The sequence below is a fragment of the Corvus kubaryi genome, unplaced genomic scaffold (genome assembly GCF_017639235.1).
Source record: "Corvus kubaryi isolate FWS band 111438036 unplaced genomic scaffold, C.kubaryi_AGA036_p1.0 65454, whole genome shotgun sequence".
Lineage (NCBI taxonomy): Eukaryota > Metazoa > Chordata > Aves > Passeriformes > Corvidae > Corvus > Corvus kubaryi.
Genome location: NW_024582012.1, coordinates 35,766 through 61,415, shown reverse-complemented (window position 1 = coordinate 61,415; position 25,650 = coordinate 35,766). Strand labels below are relative to the sequence as shown.

The 25,650-nt window shown below is 41.2% G+C and overlaps 2 protein-coding genes across 6 annotated transcripts in view; one reads left to right on the top strand and one right to left on the bottom strand.

Annotated features, from left to right (window-relative positions):
* LOC121673478 (nuclear pore complex protein Nup153-like) overlaps positions 1-9,128 on the top strand; it is a 43,737-nt gene extending 34,609 nt beyond the window's left edge. For all 5 annotated transcript variants that reach the window (XM_042046802.1, XM_042046803.1, XM_042046800.1 and 2 more), the window contains 6 exons: positions 1,668-1,862; positions 2,360-3,205; positions 3,764-4,123; positions 5,777-6,049; positions 7,340-7,499; positions 7,961-9,128. In XM_042046802.1, coding sequence (XP_041902736.1) covers positions 1,668-1,862; positions 2,360-3,205; positions 3,764-4,123; positions 5,777-6,049; positions 7,340-7,499; positions 7,961-8,045 — 1,919 coding nt within the window. In that variant the 3' untranslated portion in view covers positions 8,046-9,128. The remainder of the gene's footprint in view (positions 1-1,667; positions 1,863-2,359; positions 3,206-3,763; positions 4,124-5,776; positions 6,050-7,339; positions 7,500-7,960) is intronic.
* A 1,621-nt stretch (positions 9,129-10,749) lies between these two features.
* Positions 10,750-19,483, bottom strand: LOC121673480 (protein FAM8A1-like). Its single transcript, XM_042046804.1, has 5 exons — positions 18,979-19,483; positions 15,401-15,521; positions 13,061-13,184; positions 12,697-12,836; positions 10,750-12,383 (listed from the first exon to the last, which is right to left on the bottom strand). The coding sequence occupies exons 1-5, from the start codon at positions 19,466-19,468 to the stop codon at positions 12,239-12,241; spliced, it is 1,020 nt and encodes a 339-aa protein (XP_041902738.1). The 5' UTR covers positions 19,469-19,483; the 3' UTR covers positions 10,750-12,238.
* Positions 19,484-25,650: the final 6,167 nt, after the last annotated feature.

The following is a 25,650-nucleotide window of genomic DNA, read 5'->3' as shown; positions in this document are numbered from 1 at the left end:
GGAAAGATGACTAAAATAGATGCCTTAATTAACTTAAAACCAATTGACTCATTTTCAGTGGGGCAAAATGTGAACTCCATGCAAGGAGCTAAAAACTACTGGATTTTCTAGGGTTTTGTTTTCCTCTTTCAAAGCATGAGTAGAAGCAGTATTTGCACAACATGGCTTACAATGTCTCCAGTCAGCATTTGTGTGGAATTGCACAGAGGTATGAAGCCGGATTCCAAGTCAGTGTAGTCTTTAGCTAGTTGTCTTGTGCTAAAACAGAAACATGTTCAGCTATGCCTATGGTAGCTTTTCAGAACATGGATAACCTTGTTTGGGAAGGTCAGAGTTCTTACAGATGTTGGGGAGGTGGGCGTCTTCTTCGGTTCATTTCTGATAATGGGTTGTTTCCCATTATATGTCATTGTAACTGATTTTGAGAGAGTTTATTTTTTTAAAGCACAAATAATTAGTTTAGTGTTAACTTTTATTGACTATTAACAAAATTTAGTGTCAAAAATACAATTTAATGTCAAAAACACCTGACATCTTGGGGAGAAGAAAATAGATGTAAGATGGACTAGAATCTGCTATTATCATCATTGTGTACAGTAAGAGTGGAATTTCTTCAGATAAGATTAATGCATTTTAGAGGAAGCTTATTCTCGGGGACTTCCAGCCTCAGAGTGGTCAGCTGGCACTTTTGTCCAAGACTTTGGCCATTGCAAGGAAGAATTTTGGAGGTGAGGGGTTGCCATGACCACCACGGTGCAGAGAATTGCAAAGTTACATGATGTTTGTCGAGGGGATGAGTGAAGCAAGTAAAATGGGAGGATATAAATTCTCTGGATGTGCTGTGGAAAAGAAGACCCATTCCTGTTTAGGAAATGTTACTGCTTTGAATTTGAGAAATTATCTTGTGTCTCTCTCTTGAATGCCACCCTCAGTGGTTCACTGTAGGTGAACATTACAATTATGTGATGCTTTTGTGCCTTTGGGATATTCTCTCCTGACACTTGCAGAGCTGAATTTTGCTCTTGGGGTGCAGCATCAAGTGACATCTCTTCCTTTACAGGGGAGAAAAGTCAGAGGGCAAGTGCTCTATTTCGGGCCTCAGCAGCAGGTTTCTGCTGCTGTTGAAGGCAGTGTAGCTTGTGTGGTGAACACAGAGATGTGGGTTTGGAAGCTTTGAGTCCCTCTCTTTTTTTTCCTTTTGTCATTACTACATAGTTTTGAATGTGTCCTGTCCTTGAGGCTTGCTGATGAATCATTCTAGTAAACTGTCAGCCTTGCATCACTTGACAGTGATCGTTAACTTGAATGATGCTAACTTTGACTACTGGTAACTGGTGTCACCAAAAATTCTTTCAGTAGTTTTAATTCAATACAGTACTTGTAATTTACATGTGAAATCAGCTGTGTTGCTGTATTTTACGAACTGCCGTTGCTGTTTAAATGTCACTGGTTCAATTTGTGCTTGAAGTCATATATAGATTATAAAGAAGAACCCAGGTGTTTCTGTTGTTTACGTTCTCATATTGTGTTTGACTGAAATCAACTTGTACCTTGATGGTTTTTCACTGGTACACTTGTGTGCTTTGCAATTTAGTGAGCATTTCTAAAAAGTTGGTGTTCACTGTATGATTTAAGCAGGATGATTAACTATCTTGCTTCTTTCTCAGGGAGTTCAGTGCCTGTGACCAGTAGCAGTGTTTCTGCATTTTCTGCTTCTTCTGGAGGTTTTCTGGATTTAGACAAATTCAAGAAGCCTGAAGGAAGTTGGGAATGTGAGGTCTGCTTGGTCCAAAATGAAGCAGAAGCCACAAAATGTGTAGCCTGTGAAAATGTGAAGCCAGGCACCAAAGCAGAGCTCAAAGGTAATAGTTACTGAGAAGAACAAGGATGTGCATTCTGCAATTTTTTTCCTTTTTTAAAATACAATGTTTTTTCCTTTGAGTATGGCAAAATTGTCCGTTTGTTGTTTAGGAATATTGCTTAAATGAGACCACATGCATATGTTTCCATACCCATTCTCCAGAAAAAGATTAATTTTTTAGAGGAAAGCTTGTGTTAGTGACATAGTTGGTTGTTTCAAGCCTTATGTGTTGTTCATTTGGAGTTTAGACTAAAACCACGGTCTTTTGAGGAGCTCAGCAGCGTGCTTTTCCAAGCCAGGTGCCGCGCAGAAGAGCACCGTTACTAAAAGATACGTGTAGAGAGGAAGCGTGGAGCTTCCTTACTTGGGGGGGGCGGAGTTTTTTTGAACGGTTTTGACTCTGGGAAGAGCACAGGACTAGAATCCCAGCCATTTAGCTAAATCCCACATGGATTACGTTATATATTGCAAACTTGACATTACTGCTTATTTCTGCAGGTTTTGGTACTGCTGCTGTGTCTACAAATGCTGCAATGCCATCATTTACATTCGGTCTCCCATCATCGTCCTCTGAATCTTCTCAAACATTAGGTAGCACAGGAAGTTTTAAATTTGGAGAACAAAGTAGCTTTAAATTCGGCATTGCATCCGAATCTGCATCGTCCAACACTGTGACTGGAGGATTTAAGTTTCCTACTGGTTCAGGGAACTTCAAGTTTGGAGTTTCTTCCTCAGACTCTAAATCAGAAGACAGTAAGAAAGAAAGTAAAAGTAACATTTTTACCTTTGGACTTCCATCTACAAGCAGTCAGGCTCCTTCAACATTTCAGTTCGGAACAACGAGTCTGGGGCAGCAGGAAAAGAAAGAGGCACCACCAGTTTTGGGAGGTTTTGGTTTCGCTGCAACTTCTACTTCTTCCATAGCTACTAATGAGAATAAAACTGGAGTCAGTGGCTTCACTTTTGGAACTATGGCAGAAAAGGACGTAGCATCACCTGCTTTGCCATTTAAGAAGTCAGATGAGAAGAAGGATGAAACTGTTTCAACGAAGGGAAGCTTCTCTTTCGGCAGTGTGGAGTCTGCACCTGCTTCACAGTTTGTTTTGGGAAGGGCAGAAGAGAAACAGGACTCTGTCACTTCTGCTGGTCCGTTAGCATTTGGAAAGAAAGCTGACAATGAAGAGTTAAAGGCACAGCCTATCTTTTCATCTGGGACAGCTGAGCATACCAAAGAGGAGAGCACAGCAAAACCTGTATTCAATTTTAGTTTTGGTAAACCATCGGAAAAGGAAAGTGAGCAGGCAAAGGCACCTTTTGCATTTGGGGCACAAACCAGTACTTGCGGTAAACAGAACATCTTTTGCCTTCACTTCTCTGCTCATCTCTATCAAATAATACCTCTGAGGCTGTACTGGACAAAATCTATGGGATTTATATACTACTGGCAGCCTGTCTTTAGTTCTAGTTGTTGTGTAGACAATATGTGGCAATTTCTTTGTAGATTTCAGTGAGTTTTAATGCTACATTTAGACAAAAAGAATTGCCACACCTTAAGGAACCTGTATCACTGCTTTTATAAGCACAGGAATTGTACTGTCTCAGTAGTAGCAGTGATAAAATCTATAATATGGTGCAGTATAGAGGCCTCATACTAGTGTTTTTTATAGTGAAAGGGAAGGAGAGAGGTAACATCCTATTTCCACCTACTTGCAGATCTGCTGCAGTTTTTCTACTGCTACAAATGTACAAAAATCACTTCATAGACACTGCACAGTTTTGTATTCCTTTAATTTGTTGAAAGTTTGCAGTGGAGGATTAAAGGAGGATGGTTGCTGCGTGGAAAGTTTTTGGTTGTTAAATTCCATTTGTGTGACTTAGTAGTAACTGTTTCCTTCCTTTCAGATCAAGGAGCATCCTTCAGCTTCTTGAACTCCAGTTCCTCCAGCACAGCTGCACCCACTACTTCAGCCAACAGCAGCAGCATGTTTGGCAGCACCCTCTCCTCCTCAAACCCTCAGCCAGTTCCCGCTCCCTTTGTGTTTGGACAACCCAGCAACACTGTGACCAGCTCTGTTTTTGGCAATCCTGCAGAATCTGCAACATCTCAGTCATTTGGGTTCTCTCAAGACAACAAACCAGCAACCACATCTTCCAGCACTGGCTCGACTCTTACTCCATTTCTCTTTGGTTCAGGAGAGAGCAGTACCAATGCAGCAAATTCAGGATTTACTTTTGGAGCAACAACTACTTCAAGTTCAACAGGTACATTTTAAATAGATGCTCTTCTCATTTTCTCATTTTTGCCATTATGTAGTGGATTAAGGAGATGTACTGTTTCATGAATATTTTACTTTGGAAAATGTGCAGGTTAAATGCATGGAAGTAGAGAAAAATACTGAGTATTTGTATTCAGCAATGTTAATTTGGGCTCATTTTTCTTCAGTGTGGGAAATAGAGTTTAGGAATGAACTGGCACCAGAGTTGTTTTATGCAAAGGACAAACCTTTACTGGATTCAAATTTGCATGGGAGCTTTTCACTGTGAGAATGATAATTTCTTTCTTCAATCACTGTCAGTCCAGTGTTTAGAGCTAGAAGTCAATGAATTACAACTTTCCTGCTCCTATACCTAAAACTCTGAACTGTTGGAAATAATGTCAAGATTTGCCAAGTCCTTCCCTCACAAGTATATATAAATAGAGTACCTTGACATGCAGTCAGTGCTGCTTAAGGGCTGGTTTCTACTAAAGGATCATGGCCACTGCATGTTAATTTTCTAGGAATTTAGAGAAAACAGCAATAAGAAATACAGAGTTTCTTCACGTTTTATGTTTGTTACTCCACTGCATGAATTGCATGAACAAATGCATGACACAAGACTAAATCCACCAAATTATCTGTATTCCTATGAGCCATGCAGTATGTTGGAAATAAGATTGAACCTGTAAGGGAAAGACTCAATCTAGTTTGATCCTGATGGCTTAACTTTGTCAGTCACAAAAGTTTAATTTGCACACTTTTTTGTGTACCAGAAACAGAGAAAACATTCCTAAATTACAACAACCAAACCGATCAATTTAACCCGCTTACAAATCAGTAACTTCTGGTGTAATTTTGTTAGTAGGTGACACCATATTTCAAACACCTTCACAAATTCAGAAACCTAAGTTTTACCATGTATCTCACCTTGGAAAGAAAGTCAGCCATTCCAAGTGATGGTGCAATTAGAGGGTATTTCTTGTTGCATGAGCATCAATAATGCTGTTTAAAATGTCCCTTTTGCATAGCAGATCTGCCATGTATGTTCAGAGTCACTGTTCGGTTGTGTTTCATTATTTCTGCTAGCCATGCAGCTAAACAATTGGGCTGGTTGCCTGTTGATGATAGGTATAGAATTACTCTGCTAAACCAAGTTTTTGAGATTACTACAAGGTTGATTTGGTCTCCTGAAGTTGATAATGGTAAACACTTGAACAGGGGAGGGGTGCAGTTGCTGACAAGAAAAGATACATGTTCTCCTAGTTGTAATAAATCAGGAGCTGTATTTTGCATGTCTCAAAAATCTAATTTGAATGAATATTCCACGTGTGTGGTAGAAACAGCTTTTAGTAAATACAGATTAAAACATATTGTTTGTAGGAATCTATCTGTACAACATGAAGAGGCAACCAATGCGTTTGAGATTTAATTTTGTCTGTCTCTCAAAAACATGGTGTTTCTCATGTTACTTAAAAGAAAAGGTGCAATTCCTGTTGTGGCTGAGATAGTATCTGTTTTATATACTCACACAAGTAGTTTGAAATTAAGATGAGTATTCAGCTACCAGACCTGAGGCTTGAGAACCTTTTGTTTCTGGATTCATTCTTGAGGGCGGGAGGGAAAGGGCCCCTACTGACATCCCTCTCTGTCCCCCAAGGGTCATCGTCTTCGTTTCTGTTTGGCTCTGGGCCTCCAGCGCCGGCTGCTGGCCCAGCCTTTGGCGCCGGTCAGCCACCAGCATTTGGCCCAAGCCCAGGCTCCAGCCAGCCAAGTGCTCCAAGTTTTGGATCGCTGTCGACAACGTTGTTTTCTGCTGGCTCTCACCCTGCTCCTTCTGCCTTTGGCTCGGTGACGAGCAGCACTCAGCCCTCTGTGTTCGGACAGCAGGCAACCCAACAGCCAGCTTTTGGCTCTGGTACCCCCAGTGCTGGTGAGTGCTGACCATCCTCTTCCCTTTTGGTCTCAAAGGTTATGTAGTTTATTTTCTTTTTCATGAAGTGCACCATAAATTACATGGAGAAAGATGACTTTGGCATTGCACATGTATTTAAATATAGGAATTGCCCTCCATAAAAATAAAGGTATAGGGTTGTGATTTATGTCCCAGTCCTGACTGTGGAGACACAACGTGTCAGGGGTATCCAGCTTCACAGTAAGCCTTCTCCACAAGACTTAGCAGACATAGAGGTTGCAACTCTACCACTAAATTTTGAGCTTTATTTTCTTTAGAAACCTAATGATTAAAAGGAATTGTTGAAAACCATGGAGTAATCACTGGTAAGATTGTGCAAAACAAAATAGCAGATGCACTGCAAAATTGTTATTTTTTGATTTGAGAAATTCTTAGTTATCTTTTAACAGGCTTCATTGTATAAACTACAGTCAGAATTGTTTGGGGGGCTTTTTAAGCATTTATGGATTAAGACTGTATTTGAAGATTTTTTTACCAATGCAGTATAAAATGCCATGGAAAAGGGGCAGAGAATGAACCTTATAATTTAAGAAAGACCTTTTCCGTACTAGTAATAATTAAAAAACAAAAACAGTGCCAGAATGTCTATTTGATATCATATCAAATACTGAAGGGGAAAAGCCTGCTTTTTTCCTCTCAGAAGTTGTACAAAATAGCCTCCATTAAAAGTAACTGACGTTTTTGTACTAATCAGTAGATTAGTACAAGCAGATTAGTGCACAATACATCACTCAGTCGATCTTCCATTAATCAGGTAGCAGCTTAAAGGTAAAGTTCTCCCTGAATTGTCTGTGTTACTTATCAGTTGACCTGATGGTTGGAATGATTGGGTTTTTTTAAGATGAGGTGCTATTAGTATATTGAAGGAAAGGAAGTCCCCAGATCAACTGCATGAACACAGGAAAGTTTACCTGGATATAAATTTACAGTTTAAGACTTGATTAATAAACTTCAGTATGCACAGGTATAAATTTAATGGTGCCACAGAAGTTAGCAAACAACAAATTATCAGTATGCCAGCAATATTACTTTAAAAATTCCTCAATCTGTGTGAATGGATTCATTCAATAAATTGTTCCTGTAGTAATCTGACACTTCTGGTGCACCCCCCCAACTTTGTCATCTTGAGCAACCTGTAAAAAACTTAATCTTTAAAGACAGTGGGGAAGAACATGAGGATTTTGCTGGAAAGGATGAACTCAAATTTCAGCTTTCTTACTTCCTTCTGCTTCCACCCCATCTTCCCAGGTTCTGTATTCCATTTTGGAAGTACTACTACTAATTTCAACTTTCCAAATAACCCAGGAGTATTCACTTTTGGTGCAAATCCTCCTGCACCAGCAGCTCCTGCACCGCCTTCTGGCACTTCAGGATTTTCGTTCAACCAGCCTGCAGCATTTACCGTGGGGTAAGAGACCGTATCAGAATTTCCCTTGAGCTTTGGGTAATATCAGTGGACAGTGTTCAGCCTCTACTGCTGTTAAATCATGAGGTGTTCAGATGAACCTTGGAGTTTGAAACTAAATTTGGCATCCTTCCTTGTATTAGCCTGACTGGCTAACTAAGCACCGGTATCTGTAAAGGAGCCTAGCTGTCAGGAATGTCACACATCAACACATGTGAGATTGTCTTGTTCTTGAAAGGTAGAACCCGTATCCAGCCATAATGCTGCTGCTTACCTTCTGAATAAGAGAGATTTAATTGGTTTCTGGAACTCTCTTCCTCCTGTTCGTCATTTGCTGCTTGTTGCCAGCTGGTAACTAGTGAGACAAGACTATGAAACAGTTGTTCTGGATTATCTACTCAGTGCTGCTACTGAATTTTCAGCTACACTGTCCTAAACTCTGAACTACTAATTTCTTTTAATAGGACTAATGGGAAAAATGTTTTCTCTGCCTCTGGATCTTCAGTTCCTGGTCGGAGGATAAAGACTGCAGTTAGACGTAGAAAGTAAACGCCTGATTGGTAAAGCATCAAAAACATTGGAAGCAGCTACTATCCTGAATTGTTCAGCTTCTACCCTGTCTGAATTGTTCAGCTACTATCCTGAAATGTTCAGCTACTACCCTGAATTGTTCAGTTACTGGGATTGTACCTCACACTGGCTTGTCGGAAGTCAGATCTGCCTAAAGGAATATAAAACTTAGCTTTCCTGTCCTTCCCTTCCCTCTCCCTGTTACGTTTTTTTTTGGTAGCAAGTAAAGTTGGCAACAAGGCTGTTCTCAAGCAAAAGTCTCAAGTTACTTCTTTCACTGACTTGGCATGGTCTGGCTGTAGCCCTGAGTAGAGCCTGCACAGTGAATGGCTTGTCCGATACCTCTTCATCCGCACCACTACGTGCGCTCATCCGCGTTTACTGACGCCTCGAAATTGTAATTATATCAGCGAGGGGTGCTGTATAGAGTAGAGAATGTTGATAACGAATGATTTTTATGCTGAGTTTGTGCTGGTGTATGTGTGAAGTGAATGAGTTTGGGTGTATTGTGCACTAAAATTTTCTGATAGAGGAAGACTGATTAAAGGATGATCCATGCTAAGGACTTGTTAGATCTGTAGTTCTTCATTTAATAATTATATGCTATTTCTATATTTTCATTCTTACAGCCCTTTATCACCTGTCTCGCCTTGTTATTTTATTATGAAACGTGTAAATACAATTTTGTTTCTCTCTCTACTTTTTTGGCATAACAAATCTGTGAAATTGAAATTTTAATTTTGTGTGTTACAGCCATTTTTGTTTAGTATTGTCTCAGATTTTATGTAAATCCCATTATTCAAAGTTGCCTAAATCCATTTAGAAAATCTTAAAAATTGGGAATTCTTAAAGTAAATTTATTGGCTTTTCTGATCCATTTTTGTTTGGACCAAAAACCAGTATTGTACAAAGTATTAAGTATATATTTTTATATTTACTGAAATGGACTGTGGTGACTTTGGATAATAAGGAAAAGTTTAATATTAAAGCCATGTTTATTACAGTATAATTAACATGTTAAACCATGGGATAAATGCCATTAATAAAAACTGCGAAAGATTACCTGGCACTTTTAACTTTCCATAAAGGCATCCCTAGCTGTAACAGTATGAGGTGTTCCCTCTACCTGAGCAATGTCACATGCTTTCTTCAACCTCTGTGTTTTTGCATTGATTTTAGAGGATCTTAAATAAGTTAGAGGTCTCCTGTTAGGAAAGAGAGTTTTATTGTAGGCTGAAGCTTGGAGCAGTTTAGCAATGTCTCAGCTGACTGCAGTTAATTTTTTATAGTGCTATTAAAAAACCCCAACCTAATATTGTAAACATTCACCACTGTTCTAACTGGAAAGATTATAAATGAGTAATGGGGGGGAGGGGGGTCCACTTCGGTAGCAGTTATGGGAACTTCTTGGAGAACAGACATTATTCTAGTAAAATCAGAGGAAATGCTTGTTCATCTGGGGGCCCACAGCTGCATTTGTACCAAGTCACAGCAGTCTTATCGCTGACTCAGACACGATTTCTGCCCTCACCTAGATGGGCAGAGACCTACATCGCTGACAATGCTGTAACTGTCTTCAGAGGCTCTGCTGGGGCCTTGGCTGGCACTTCTGCCATGCATCCCAGCTCCTACAGGTGCTGCTGGTACGAGGCGAAATACCTTTCAAGCACAAGCTAGACATGACAGTAGGGCAAAGGCCAACTGCTCTTTCCAGGTGTAGAGCTCCAGTCACTGTTTCTAGAAATAGAAAACTCTCAGCACCTCAACTTTCAAACCACACACACACACTGCTGTTCAGGCAGGCAGATCATGCATGCCACTGTAGCCATGAAAGGATTATATGCACTTACCTGTTTCCAGATGTCTACATGTGAAAAATCCCATAGATTTCCACTTTCTCCCCCTTAGCCATAAATTACCTGCCAAGCACTTGTCCTTCAAGCAGAAACAAGCCACATCTGGGATACAGCTTGCCTAAGAGACAAACTAAAAGCTAGCACAACAAGTGTATACACATTTCCATGGACAGGCTGTGTGTTCTTGGCTTGTAATTTTTTAATTCCCCTCCTGTGGAAGGGGTGGTATTTTTCTGCAGGGTACGAGATACCTTCCCTCATACTTGAATTGGTAGTAATGAAGTATTAGCCAACAGTTTTGCTTTTCTCTTCTTCCCCCATCCCCTTTTGAATCCTAGTTTTTAGGTCACTGCTACAGTAAAGAGAACAGAAGCTCTTGTTGTGTTCACACTGCAATTGTGAATAAGCAAAATTCACCCTAGAAAGGACTTTTAAGTTTAGCTTTCATCAGGCTGATTGCTATGCCCATCAGTGCTTAAGTCTGAAAGAATGGAGCACAAGTCCTGTGAGGAGCAGCTGAGGGAACTGGGGGTGTTTAGCCGGGAAAAAAGGAGGCTCAGGGGTGACCTTATTCTCCACAACTACCTTCTGAAAGGAGGGTGTAGCCGGGTGGGGGTTGGTCTCTCATCCCCGGTAACAAGTGGCAGGACAAGGAAATGGCCTCAGGTTGGTCCCAGGAGGTTTAGACTGGACCTTAGGAAAAAAAATTTTAATGGAAAGGGCTGTCAAGCATTGGAAGAGGCTGCCAATGTAAGTATCACCACCCCTGGCAGTATTCAAAAAACATGATTGAGCAAAGACTCTAAAAACAGTGGTTTAGCCACAACAACTTTTTAAATATTTATTTTTGAAGTAAAGAAAAAGTAGTTATCTAAACAGTTAGTGACCTCATTCTGGAGACATAATGGATGGCAAAATGTCATTCTTCCACTATTAAGCATTGGATCTAGTCCTGAATCATCATTCAGAATGAAAACTGAAATGCATACACAGTACAGCTATACATGGAAGAACATGACTTGTCAAACAAAAATATTGCAGCATATGAACACATTACTAAGTTACTACACCTGGAGACAAGAGCAATAACCAAACTCTCAAACATTGCTACTGTCAACTAAGCCATTGTCCAAAACTGAAAGCAGGGCAAGAACTTCAGCTACTGCGTGCCATATTATGCCTAAGAGAGGAGCACACAAAAACTGGGATCAAAGAATTCCAAACTCTGACTCAAAGTTCAGTAAAACATTAATACTGCTTATATTCATTTCCTGGGATGCTAATAACAATAAATGAATCATCTAAGCTGTATAGTCATGCAAAATATTAGGTTTCTTTATTCAGTATTTAAGTTATTCTGAATATACAAACAATTAGCCAGAATGATAAAGTGAAAATAACCAGTATTTGTACTTCTGCAGATTTACACCCATAACACATTTCAGTTTATGTTTTCTGCATGCTCCTAAAACACATGCAGTTCTTCTGCTCTGCATTATATGCAAGAACTAGACAAGTGTTTTCACTCCAAAGAGAAGCAAAGAAGTTACCTTTCATTAGCATGGTCTGTACTGTTCATGGCTCCAGAATTATTTACACACACCAGATCACTAACACTGCAGTGTAACATACCCTTCCCAGAGGAAAAAGCAGCTATTATTTCACCTCTTCATTAGCTTGGACAAGTGAAGTAAGTGACAATGCTTGAGACAATCATGCAAAAAAGCTTTACACATCAATGTTGTGAGAAAATACTTAAAAGGTGAGGGAATATGATCTGTGAAGCAATAATAAAAGACACTGATAACCAGTGCTGATCTCTCTTCCTGCATACATGGCAATTTAATTAACATCATTTGCCTTGCTGTCTAATACTGCAGGTCTCTTCCCCCTTATCCTTTGACAGGCAACTGCCTGGAAAACTTCATTTTCTAGTTACCTGCCAACATCCAAAACTCTAGGAGCAGTATTTCTTTTAAGGTGGAGTATTTCTAGGGATCTGCTTTCCAAAGAGTGACAAATGAACAGCTCCTTCTTGCAGTTAAAACAGACAGTTTTGTCTCATCAGTCAGAGGCTAATACTCCTGGATTTAATACATGTTCCCTCTCCCAAACTTCTGTGGCATCTATGAAAACTCCAATACTTCAAAGGTAGTTGCTGGCATCATAAATTTTCTTTAGCTTCTGAATCAGTTCCCATTTAATTAGGGCAAAAGATTCCAACAGACACCTCAATTTCAGTTCTGGGGTAGGTCTTTATTCACTGGGGTTTGGCAGGAGTGTTCAGAACCAGTCTGAAAATCTCTTTTTTTGGTATCATCTGACTCCGTTTCTTCTGACCACAATAGTTCCTGCTACAATATCATAGGCTGTTCTGTTATGCTGGAAAAACAGCAGTGTAATGAACGCAGGAAAAAATGATGCAATAGAAAAATTCTTGATCAAAGCTCGTACTGTGGACCTGAAATCAGAATAGAACATTCAGTGCATTATTTTCATTTTTCTGCTTATATTCGTAAACTTCCAAGTTTAGCACCCAAGTTTTGCACAGCACAAAAGTCAAGCTCTAGAGGAGATTTAACCACCTACCCTGAAAAATACTCCATGGGACTGAATAATTACCATTTTATTCTTAGATCACAGAATCTGACAATAGCTCTTGCAGTCTAATTATTGCAAAGGTCAACAACAAAGCAGTGGTGAACTTCCTTCCAAATCCCACACTTTCAGTACTGTTAACCTGAATGCAACGTGACTGAGCCAGGAGCACTTACGTTGTCATACTGACATTAGAAGACGGAATGACTAACACACGGCTGGGTGCAATAAGTACGGATGTTTCACATGTCACAACTCGCAGGCCAAGCAAGAATTTCCCTGGGGTTGCTCCACCTGCTCCCCAAATACAGATTATCTGTAAAAGAAAGGTTATTTCAATTCCACACACCACCATGTTGTTGACAGGTCTAGCAAACTTGGTTATCCTCAGAACTATGTGAATGTCATAAGCTTCAACATAATCCAAAATACTGTAAAGAGGATTTACTTTATTGGCCAATGGTAACATAATTTTTTAAAACCATTTCTTCAACAACTCACAACTGTTAATTATAAGAGTTAATGTTTATGAGTAGTTACCTCATAAAAGCAGACTAATAACCTGTAGATGAGAGCTACTATCATCATTTTCTGCAAATCTTCCATGGACGTATCTTCATCTATTTCTTCTACGATGTAATGCATGGCAAATTTAGAGATGTCCCTGTACAAAATAAAACTGAACTTTAAAACCATCCTTCTCCCAATACCAGTATGACCCCTTTAATACCAGAACTCACTCCCTCTGTTCTGGTATTACAAAAGAACAAAAGCTCCTTGCCCTCTCTGATACTAAGCAAGCCATTAAAATTCAGAACACTCAGTTTCATTCTGAGTTGCTGTCTAGTTTGTTTTGTCTTTTTAATTAAGAAAAGATCGTTCTTTATTACCACTTTTGCACAATGGTGTCCCTGGGTAGTGAACTGCAGAATTGTTCTGAAAATTCTCACAGTCCTTGGGAGGTAAACAGATTCTGCATGTAACCATCTAACTTGATATAAATGGAAGGCATCCAAGTCTCCAAGTATCTTTCTTACACAAACACTCAAGGAAAAAGAAAAGGGCACATTCTTCATGAATGCAAGGGAGAAGTTGCAAGTCTCCCTAAGGAATCAAGGGAGTTTTATATCCTCCTTTGCCTGATCAGGGTTCTCATCAGGGTTCCTCATTCTCATTCTTTACTGCTCACTATATTCTTCTGGAGGCACCTTGGTATGCAATAGGAAGATTTAAACATAAAGCAATTGAAACCTTGTGGTTTTTAGCCTAACAGAGCTATGTGAAGCATCCATTTGGAGTTAATGGCATATTTTCATAAGATGAACCCCACAGATTTAACATTCTTATCTGATACGTGGAATGGATATACTTGCAACACATTAAGGCAAGAATTTTTCACTCATGCATCTAAAGAAGGCTCACATGCAAACATGCAGTCCCAATTCAAAACAGTTCATCTAATATTTGTACTACTTGGCCTCCTCTTTATTCAGACTTAAGGGCTGAAAAAAATCCAAAACAACCCAGGAGTTAAGAAAACGGTGTAGCACAACCTGGATTTCCCTTCAATACAGCTTTGGCCTGAAGTATCTTTCTTGAGCCTGTAAGGACATAGTTTTTTCATGACAACTCAGCTAACCACAAGCACACCATGTCTCGAGCAAAAGCCCCCAGAATGTTTCTCTGAAGTTCCCTGTAAGCAACTGACTGTCTCACAAAACTATTAATATTGAAAATGCTGTAAATTACTCTTTCACCACTCTACAGCAGCAATATACATATAGTTGTTCCCTATCTTTCCAGTACTTCATTTTGTATCATTCTCCACCTACTAAGGCCAAAATAGAAACACAAGCTGTCACGTTACGGGTGGTCAGATTTGGCGACTAAACAGAAACAAACGTTTGGCATTTCAATTGCTGCTTATCTGAACAAAACCCACCGATCACTGATCATTTACACTGGCATATTTATTGTTTTGGATTTGACCCTCTTCCACACCCCTTCCAAGCCACAGCTGAAGGTGACTGGAAGATGTTACCTGTATAGTATTGCTTTACAGTCAGGCAACGTTTGGATGGTTCTTGAGCAGAAAGCCTGAGTTCTGAAATGTGTTTGTACAGTAGTGGAATTATCAACTACACTAAGATCTCATCTCTTAATCAGACTGAAATACTTGATTACACCAACCCAAAGCAAGTAACTGAGTTAAGGAGTAAGATATCTACAGTTAAAGAAGCAGCTAAAAAAGGAAATCTTTGAGGTAAATTACTACATCTGTATACAAAACCGTGAAATGACGAATCTTTCAGTCTAGTGTACAGTTGATGCACACAATGCACTTTTTAAGAAACCAAATTTACACCCAGTAAAGCCTGCAGTGTGGCAGCATTCCTAGCAACCAGGCTGTATTTTCCAAGTACATACCTATCTGATATGCTTGATCAGAATTTTTTTTTGGTGGAGGGTGGTTAGCATTGTTTAGGTCAGAAATCTAAAACACAGCACCACAGAAGATACTATGAAGAAAATTAACTTCATCCCAGCCAGAACTATTACATTTTTAAAAGCTGTTTGACAAGTTTATTTGTCAGTGTTTTTCTTTGAAAATTATAAAGGACTTTTTAATGTCCAAGTCTAATCTTTCTTCAGTAGAGAGTTTGTGAGCTATGGACCCATACAAATTCTGTGTTTCCATCAGCTGACCCAAAATCAGGATGTATTTACAAGGAAGTTAGCCTAGTGGTGCTTTTTCCTCAACTTCTGTCAGTTATTTAATGATATCATATGCATAAACACACCATAACTACAACCTGACACCTCAACAAGCATGAAACACTTAAAGCTGTATGTAACAAAGCTTTAAATTGTTCAACTTACTTTATTCCACTGAGGTGCATAATACTTAAAATGATGGTTGCCTTTATAAAGAACAAAATAAAAAAATCCACCATCTCTGCTATGAATCTGTGTGCCAGTGAAGGGATAAGGAACTCCCGACCTGCAACAGAAATAGTTCACATTACCCAGATTTTACTGCACTAACACAAAGTTAACACTAACATCTAAAGAACAACCCACATGAACCTCTCTGCAAGAACATAATCAAGAGCTTGATCTCGGCTCACATGTTCTTCAAGAAAACTTATAAAAATGTATGCATAAAATATAATCTGAATTGTTTAAGTTGAATTAGAAGAACCTTCTTTAAGAACTTTAACTCTTTCGGAACTGAGTCCCCTCATAATTAGGACCACAGGCAAAATCATGCCCTACTAAAGAACTGAAGTACATTGAAGATGCATCAGTTTTTGTGTTCTTTTGTTTAGAACAACCTCATAGAGACCAGATTTATGTAAATCTGAGAGGTCAGATTAAAATGAAAATTAGATCTACCAAAATTTTTCTATCCATCAGCACCAAGGCTTCCATGTATACCAAGTACCAGCTCTCAGAGTAAAACAGCCTATTTTGTCTCCACTCAGACACAAACAGGAATGGATGAAAATATCAGTCATACTTGACATAAACATTTTTACAGACTACTTATAATAAAACACAGCATACTGCTCTACCCCCAGGCAGAAAACATTAACACGTTTCTCCTATTTAACTGGTCAAGTGCAAATGGGCACAAAGTAAGGAGTCACAAGCTTTTGTTTCTCAGGTTATTTAAGCAGAGAAAACATTAAAGAGTTTCTTGGAAACTTTCCAAGAAACAGAGTTGCAAAATAATTTCATCTGGACCCAGCTACTCTACTTCCCAAAGGACGAACATGACTCTCACACGAAACCTGCAACGACTCAAGTCAAAACTTCACTGAGAAATGCCCTTCTGCTACCAGATGGAACCTGTGGGAAACAGTGACTGGGCTTGTTACTGTTTCTGAGAATACTTATCCCCACACACAGAAAGGACAGAAGAGGAAGGAAAATCATACCACACTCTAATCTCAAAAAACATAATTTCATCTAAATTTCATTTAGAATAAGCCTCCCCAGTTCAGCTGCTGAGACTGATGCTGCCAGCCATGGCCCTGTGAGCTGTGTGTGCCAAGCCAAAAGCCCACAGAACTTTTAAATGAGGTAAGGAGAATCAGGCAGGGATCAGGTAAGAGCCAGCACTTATTTAACATACCTGGGTTTATACAGCTTCATTTCATACCTGCTGCACTGATCGCTCTGCATCGATAGTATCAAGTACCATGACTTACACGTATAATACTAAAATGGATTCCATTGGCATTGTCAAAGCCTGTCCAAGCTGTCTGTTAAATTCTCATTAGAGATTCTTCAACTAAGGCAGGTGGGAACATAGCCAGTCTCCCAATCCTGGCTTGAATACACAGTGCCAGGTGAAAGCTTTCATTTGCTCTGTTAAAAGCAGCACATTTGTTAAAGTTGGTGGCAGAGACTGATTTATTCACCATTGAATAAATAAATTAAATGACTGCATAAAGAAGAAGCTCCATGGGGCTAGGAAATAAGTATTCAAATTATGTTCAACTCCATCACATTAAGAAATCTTGGCAACCCTTAGACTCTGGCAGATTTACATTGCAGTGATTCAAGATGTTCCTCACATCAGAAATCCACTCTTTTGCCAAGGGTTGCCACTGGTTCAGCAAGGACAGCCAAATGCAACATCCATCCAGCTCAACGTCCAGGATTTAGCATCCACATAGTGCTTAACAAGGGTTTGCACTGCTCAGCCACAGGGCAGATGAGGCTTGGATGCACCTTTTGCCCTGCTGTTCCCAACGGATGAGCAGTAGTCTCCTGCAGTAAGGCAGGGAGCAACCAGGAGAGGAAGTGTCTTAAATCACGGTGACTGTTCACAGAGCCTGCCACTGCCCAGGGTGCTGTTAGTATTGGTGCACTGGCACATACCTGCAGGCAGACTGAAGTGGCAGAGGCAGTTACAATCCCACTTTTTGACATCCCAGTTTAAAATCGGCAACATTAACATAAGCTGTCACTTATTTCAGCTTACGTAAGCACAGGGGCTGTACACTGCATTAGCACAGGGACAGATACATGACCTGCCCTGCCGAGCCTGCTGTGTGGGCAATAATCTACAGCAGGGAAGAAGGAGCCATAATCACTTTAGCTATTCCAGATATAGCCATCTGCAACCTGAAGCCAAAGCACCAGCACAACAGTCTTTGTTTATAACTGTATTGTATCACTGGATCACATACCTAGTCCCTTAAGAAGGCCAGGTGTGTTGCAATATTCAGAATAACCACGTTCATCAGCATGAAATGCTATTTATGCCCTAAATTACCTTTAACATATGGAATTAGCTCCTGAAAAAACAGATAAAAATCCAAGAATCATTTCAGCCTAGCCTTTGTCCAATCTTCCTTTTAATGACTGGCAATATCAGTTCATAAGCAAACTATAATAGAATCAGGGCATAATTACAGAAAATACTATTTTGTGTTCTAACCACGTTTAAGCAACATCTGCTCAAAAACATAAGAAAGAAGCAAGCTCAGAAGCTTGATTTCCTTCCCTTGAAAATAAGGAAAAAGGAACGAAAAACATCTTCCACACACATACTGCCACTAAGCTTATAAACAATGTCAGAGATCAGCAACGTCGTACTTTGTCCTGCAGAGAGAAACGAGATCTGGCTTTCTTCCAAAGTCCTTCAGCAATGCTCTTCTCCACAATTTCCTACCACTGCTCACAGTGGTACGAACATTCAAGGAATGTGACCTAGGCGTTCCTCAACTTGTGAGGAATTGTTGCTGCTCCAAGTTTTCCCTCTGATGTGATCAGAGTAAGTTTGCTTTACTCCTGAACAAATATAAACAGAAGGCCTGCTGTGCACAGCCTTCAATATTTACAGCTGCAACAGACGTCTGTTTATCTCGGATCCTGCTGCCTAAGCTTGTTCAATGTCAGCATATTTTCACTTCTCTGCTTCGATTTCACTAAATGATTTTATTTGAGCACCAAAAGCCCACTGAACCCAGGCAAAGTTAGTTTAGATGTCATCATCCAAACGGGCTACTTACAAAGCTAGATGCATTACAAGCCTGTTATGACAAGAATAAGTTCCACTGGAAAAAAAAAAAAAATCAACTCCTTCGTATCCATGAAAACATCTTTACGAGCACTGAAGCTGTAAACTGTATACGCGAGTCAAACCCCCCAGACCTGCTTATGGACCGAGTTCTGAATTTACAACCTCGGTATCAGGGCTGTCACCCTGTATCTCAAACTTGTTTATGGACCAAGTTCTGGACTTACGATCTCGGTATTAGGGCTGTCACCCTGTGTCACAAGGCACAGCCACATGCCCGGGGCCGCAGCCAACGGAAGCGCAGCGACTCCCAACGTCGCACACCCCCGGCTTCCCTCTCCAGATCCCGGTTCCCGAAGCTGCGTCTCTCATCAGGCTCCTCTTCCTCCCCAGGCCGAGCGGCCCAGCCCCGGCCCCCACTCACCCGCCGTCCGCCCCGTGTCCCTGGAGGCGCCGCTGCCGCTGGTGCCGGCGCCGCTGCCGGAGGCCGCCCTGGGCAGGGGGGACACCGCGCCCGCCGCTCCCGGCCAGGCTGGGGTGGCAGCGGCGGGGGCGCGGGGCCCCGTCCCGGCGGAGGCCGTGTGTGCCGGCGGCGGAGCGAAGAGGTAGAAGGGGCTGTAGTAGGCAGCGGCGGCGGGCGGGGGCGGCTGCGCGGCGGCGGCGGCGGCAGCGGCGAGGAGGGCGGGTGGGCAGCCCTGCCAGCCCAGGTACCCGCAGTACGAGTCCCACAGCCACTGGTGTACGCGCCGCGCGTACTCCGCCGCGCTCAGTGGCTTCGCCCCGCCGCCCTCCGGAGGGGAGCATGGCGGTGGCGAGGACGCGGCGTTGGCACTGGCTCCCTCCTCTCCGGCGGCGCTGCCGCCCGCCGCCCTCGCCCCAGCGCCGGCCCGGCCGCGCTCCGCCACCTCCTCCATCCTGGCGGGCACTGAGCGTTCACCGCGCGTGCGCCGGAGACGCGCTTTGCCTCTCCCACTTATCGCGGAGGAGCGGGGGGGAAAGCCTGACGGGGAGAGCGCCGCGCCCGGGGAGAAACAGGCTTCCCCCCCGCCCTCGCCAAGAGATGGTATCGCCGAGGGCTGAGGCAGAGTCGGCTGCCCCTGACGTGCGAACGCAGCGGGTTCTAGAGCTCCGAATGGTGTGAAAGTTCTGCGGTTTTATTTTCTTGTCTAAATGTTGTGGGGTGGTTTTCCCCTTTTATCTCCCCCTTTTCATATTTTCCCCTATCACATATCGTGTTCTTCCTCTTGAAAAAAAAAAACACCGAACAAAACAAAACAAAAGAATCATTTAGGTTGGAAATGACCTCTTTAATCCAACCTATGACTGAACATCACCTTGTCAACTAGACCAGGGCACTGAGTGCCACGTCCAGGCTTTCATTAAACACCTCCGTGGACGGTGATTCCACCACCTCCGTGGGCAGCCCATTCCAATGTCTAATTGCCCATTCTGTGAAGAAATTCTTCCTAATCCTTCCAACCTGAAACTCTCCAGAGAAGAGGCCCACCCGGCTACAACCTCCTTTCAGGTAGCTACCGAGAGCGATAAGGTCATTACTAAGCCTCCTCCACGCTAAACCCTCAGCTCCCTCAGCTGCTCACCATAGGACTTGCTCTCCTCAAATGCTGAACAAAGAACCAGCAGCAAGTTTAAACACAGTTCTTCAAACTGATTTGTAATCTTTAAGGATTCTGTGTTCTACTAAGCATCTCAACCAGCCTGAGAGTTCTGACAGGCGTGTTAACACAGCTCCATACTGAATGAACAAATAATGCATACTGTGAACCCAGAGTGTCTCCCATGTTGAAGACAGCAAACGTCACAGCTCAACAAAACCAGAAGTTTCTCCCTCTCCCTGTTAAACTATTTTCCCATTTAACCTCAACCAATTTCATAAAATCATAGAATGGCCGGGTTTGGAATGGACTTTAAAGATCATCTAGTTCCAAGCGCCCTGCCATGGGCAGGGACAGCTTCCACTAGAACAGGTGGCGCTAAACCCCACCCAACCTGGCCTTGAACACTTCCAGGGGTGGGGCATCCACAGCTTCTCTGGCCAACCTGTTCAGTGCCTCACCACTCTCACAGTAAAGAATTTTTCCCATGTATCTAACTGCAATTTCCACTCTTTAAGTCCCAGAAGTTTGTATGGAGTGAGTCTAGAATGCAAGCAAGCTGAGGTGGATTGCCAAAGTGATTATCAAATAATGACCCATACAATATTATGCAGTTATGTAAGGTGCTGCTGGCACTCACTATGTAGCTATGGTTTTAATTACACTGGCATGTTTCGTAACACAGACCTTGGTGAAATCAATATGGGTAAATGTTTAGGGAAACACAGCAAGTTTCAGCATGATTAGGAAGGAAGAAAGGAAGATAGACAAGTGTATAGATGAAAACATGGTTTTAAACCATCTATTAACTCCTAATAGAAAAACTATCTTGGAAAACTGACAGTAAATGTAATACAACAAGGCTTCTTTCCCTATAATATTTCACTTCTTCCTTCATGAGTTACAATCTATTTAATTTTTTTTTAAATTCGATTTTTACCACAAACCCTTCAGGACCAAGGAGTGTCTAGCCCCCCCCTTTTTTTTTATAATTCTTTTTTTGGTCTCTCTGGCCACAGGTTTTGAAAGCTAGATCAGATCTTAAGATACAATTACAAGATCTCAGAGACTTCATATAATGTTGCTGGTCACATGTAAATTTTAGGCTGACCAGCAGCAGCATTACCCAGGCGTAACCATAGTGAGTTAGAACTCACTATGAGATTATTATGGATATTCAAGGTGAAACGGAACCACTGATAGCAGAGAGCAATGGACTAAAAATGTAATGATGTAACATTTCCTCAGGCCCAAATTTTTCAGTTATTAGTTTTTCAATCCTCTGGTTTTAAAAAAATAACCCACAATTGACCCACAGATTCTGTGAGCATTCAGATTTTTCTGTTCTGGGATGCATATGACAGAGATGTTGTGACAACAGGGCTTGCCAGTAGTGACAAACTCACAGTCTGGGCTTTTGATGACAAAGGGTCTTGTTTCATTGCTGTGTCAGATTGTCACACAGGGCAGTATTTACAGTTTTCTGCAGCACCAATTTCTTGCTACTTTGCTTTCTCTGGTGGGTGGAGTCAGAAAGGGAGAGACTCTTGGGCAGCTCATTGTACCAGCTGATGAAAATAAGTCCTTTAATGCCTTGGCAGTAAAATATCCTCTTCCCTAGAAATGAGATTTAGGCAAGAGGAAATGTTTTGAACTACATCAAAAGAAGAAGGTAAGCACCTAAAAGCTGGGATCATAACAGTTAAGGTTTAAGGGGAATCTGGAATCGCACCTTAAGCTCTTTAAGTGTAGGTAATGCTGAAAAACCTCATCAGTCACTCTTGAGAGGGGAATCCTTCGTAGTCAATAGGAAGTAACAGAACACTGGTGCACTGTAAATGTGGCTGCTGTACAGAGCTACAGACATGTATCTTTGCTCATTTTTGATATGCCTTCTAGCATCTTGTTTCAAGGGTTTTAAGCCACTTTTAAAACCGAGGAATCACTGAGGTGTTGAAGTTCAGTTCTTTGCTTGTGGGATAACAGATCACATATCCTGCATCATGCTCAAATATTCTAATAATAGGAGCTCTTCTAAAGAGTCCTTGGATGAGAGTTGTTGGCCATTAATCAACAAGGTCTTGTAATTCCAAAGTGGTTAATTATTGTTGGGCCCAACAGCTACAGTTCATGTTATTTAGACATTTGTATCAAGTATTTATGTTCATGTACAGAGTGAAATTAAATGCAAATGATGGTTAAAGAGATTCTTCATCACTGAAACTATTACAGAGTCACTGAAGAGTGAGAACCTTCCCGCTTGGGGCAAGCAGCCAGATACAGAACATGAAACTTGAGCAAAAAAAATATGTATGCATTTACATAACGACAATGTAAAACATTACACATTTAGTGTGTGGAAAATGGTACAACTGTCTCCCAAATTAAATCAATTTAGCCTTTCACTCTGAAACTGATCTGTCACATCCATCTAAGGAATTTGAAGGAGAGATTGGTTCTAAAACCTTACACAGTCGACTGAGGCAACTTCTTTCTAATAGATGCAACTTCAAGCGTAATACAGAGAAAACAGAATCCTGGTGGTCACAGTTGATAAAAAGGTCATAGCAAATCAGCTGGAGAAAAAAACAAAAAACTTTTCCACTTTTATCTTAGGGTACACAAGTTTTTAGTGTGGCTGCCTGTTTATTCGTACTGTCTGGTTTAGGAGTTGTGCATAAACACCTTTATTTGCCTTTTACCTTGGCCTTGTTTGAAGGAAGATTAACAACAAAACAGCTTTACTCAGGAACGTGGCACTGGGAAGCCTTACCAGTTACCTAACTCCCTATCACATTCCCTTCTCTTCCCAGGGAGGAAATATGATGGTGCCTCTGCTGAAGCAGCAGTGCAATTAGGGCTTTGGAGACTTAGAGTCTTTGGTGGTCAGCGGTGATCGGGTAGGGGCCTCAGCATGCAGCAAGACCTAGGGAAGAAAGGTTACGCCAAGGAAATTACCAGTGAGTTTTGGGTGGTGGAGTAGGGAATATTCTCTGTTCTTCTACAAAACTTTTGGCACATACAAAGATTTTTCAGCATCATTTCAACCATAAAGACAGAGCAGGTTCTTGTTTTCTGGTAGTCAGAACATTCCTTGGGGAGCATTATTTATGATTTTATCTAGGAACAGGGGGATTATATCGTAAGTCAGGGGCCTGTTTATAGGCATCTTCTGAGGGCAGTAGCTACTTCTGGGCAGTATTTTCACAGCATTTGGGCCCAGATCACCTCCAGAATGAAAACTGAATCTGCTTTCTGTGTACTTGATAACTGCTGTGCTTGGTAGAATATCGTATAATTGACTGAACCTTACCTCCATTTGTCTGGAAGCAGCTGTTTTAGAAGCAGCCCAGTTGAACAGCACATCAGGAGAGTGCACTAAGGGCGCAGACTGAATTGACCCCCGGAAGCATTCCAAATGGACAAATGCTTTATCTCTTGGAAAGATATGTGAGGCACAGGGTGATGAACACATAGTGCAGTAATATTGAAGGAACTCATGCAGATCCAGATATGTTGAGGATTCAGGAAAGAGTAAGAACAAGAATGATTTGTCTGGAAAATAACTATGGCACTGGAAAACCTTAGCAAGTTCCCAATTCCCTAGCACATGGAAAAGATTTCTAGTTTTCAAACACAGATTTGAAATTACTTACTCCTTTACCTTCAATGGCTCTATTAAATATTACTTTTAAGTTCAATCAGGTATTTTTTTAAATGGAGATATGCTTAGCAGTGTTTAAAAAAAAAAAGGAAAAAAAAACAACCCAAAAGATCAATTTAATAATTGGTAACAAGTAGTTATTTTTGATTCTTCCTTGTTCATCCCACTCAAACCTTTACCTTTTACCAAGATGATAATTTTAAGATCAAAGTAATATTAAGTGTTTTTACAGTAACTTTTAGAGGGCAGAATTCCCCAGCTGTTTGGCAAACAGCATCCACGTCCTTTGTAAACGCTGCAGTCCTGCAATTTATCATTAAAAGCTTGCGAAGGCCTGACCTCGGCTGTTTCCTGCCATCTGGTGGGTACTTGGAGTCACTACCTCGATGTGTCTAATCTTCAATGGGTTCTTAGTGACCAATATTCTAAACAACTAAGCAAGTGTCACAGAACACAGAAGGGCTGAGGTTGGCAGGGACCTCTGCAGTCCACCTGGCCCCCTGCCCAAGCAGGGCCACCTAGAGCCGGTTGCGCAGGACCAGGCCCATGGGACTTCTGAATATCTCCAAGGATGGAGACTCCACTGCCTCTCCGAGCAACCTGTGTCAGTGCGTCACTTGCACATGAAAACAGCGCTTCCTGACGTACAAGGGAACCTCCTGTGTTGCAGTGTGTGCCCACTGTCTCTGGTGCTGTCACTGCATACCACTGCAGAGAGCCTGTCTCCCTCCTCTTTGCACCCTATTCTATTTAAGAAAGTATGGCATCCATTGAAGATTTTCACAGGAAAAAAAGCTCTTTACATTTAGACAAATTAAAAGCTCGCCTTCTCTTTTACGTGTATTTTACTGGCTGATTGACAGCATCTGTACTAGTGAATATTTGACCCATGCAGGTTTATAGAAATGAATTGGCTAATTACACCATACACATTTTTTCCATATCAATATATGAACCAAATTCACTGTCTTCTGTTTTGACAGTGGCACTGATTTTAGGGCATGACCACAGTATTAGTGTAGCATAATGCAGAAATCCAGGGATATATCTTGTGTGACAGCATGCAGTAAAAAAAAGATCAATGGGACCTTAGAGGGATGCTCAGCATTTAGTAGTTCATTCCTTGCTGGAATCAACCATCAAACACAGATCAGTCTTGCTGCTGAAAACTTGGTGGATGCAACTGCTCATGGTTGAGATGATTCATCAAATCATCATTCTGCTGTGGACTATTTCTATCTTAAGATAAACTTGATTTTTCAAAAAATGAGGTTTTAACCTTTAATTGTACACAAATTCATGTAAAGCAGAAGAAGAACTTTGTTTATTTAGCACTCCTTTGTAATTTTGCATTTAATGACAGGTTGCAGGGAAAGAACAGTCCAACCTACCAGAAATGTATAACAAGTATTTTTTATGATGACAAAACTGAACTGACAAAAGGTAGTTATAGATTTTTTGTAGTTGTTGTTATGTGGCTGACTAAGAGTACTGGATAAAACCTATTTTGGAAGTCTCTCTCCTGCTTTTCTGGTGTCCAGCAATGCATTGACTTGGCATCCTTTTCTTCAGTTGAAGCAATTGCCTTGGGTCTGTCCATACAAGGCTTTCTTCCTTTGCCTTTAAACTTCTGCCCTCTGACAAAGGTCTGAGGTGTGCTCAGACTGCCAGGCATGAGCTGTTACTGCACAAGACCTTTTTCTGCTAAGAAACCAGTCAAAGCAATGTACTTGGGTCTTGCTTGTTGCAGGACTATGAATGCTAGGGTGAAGGTCTAGCCACAAAAGAGTTTGCCATCCAATGTTTAAAAGAAGAA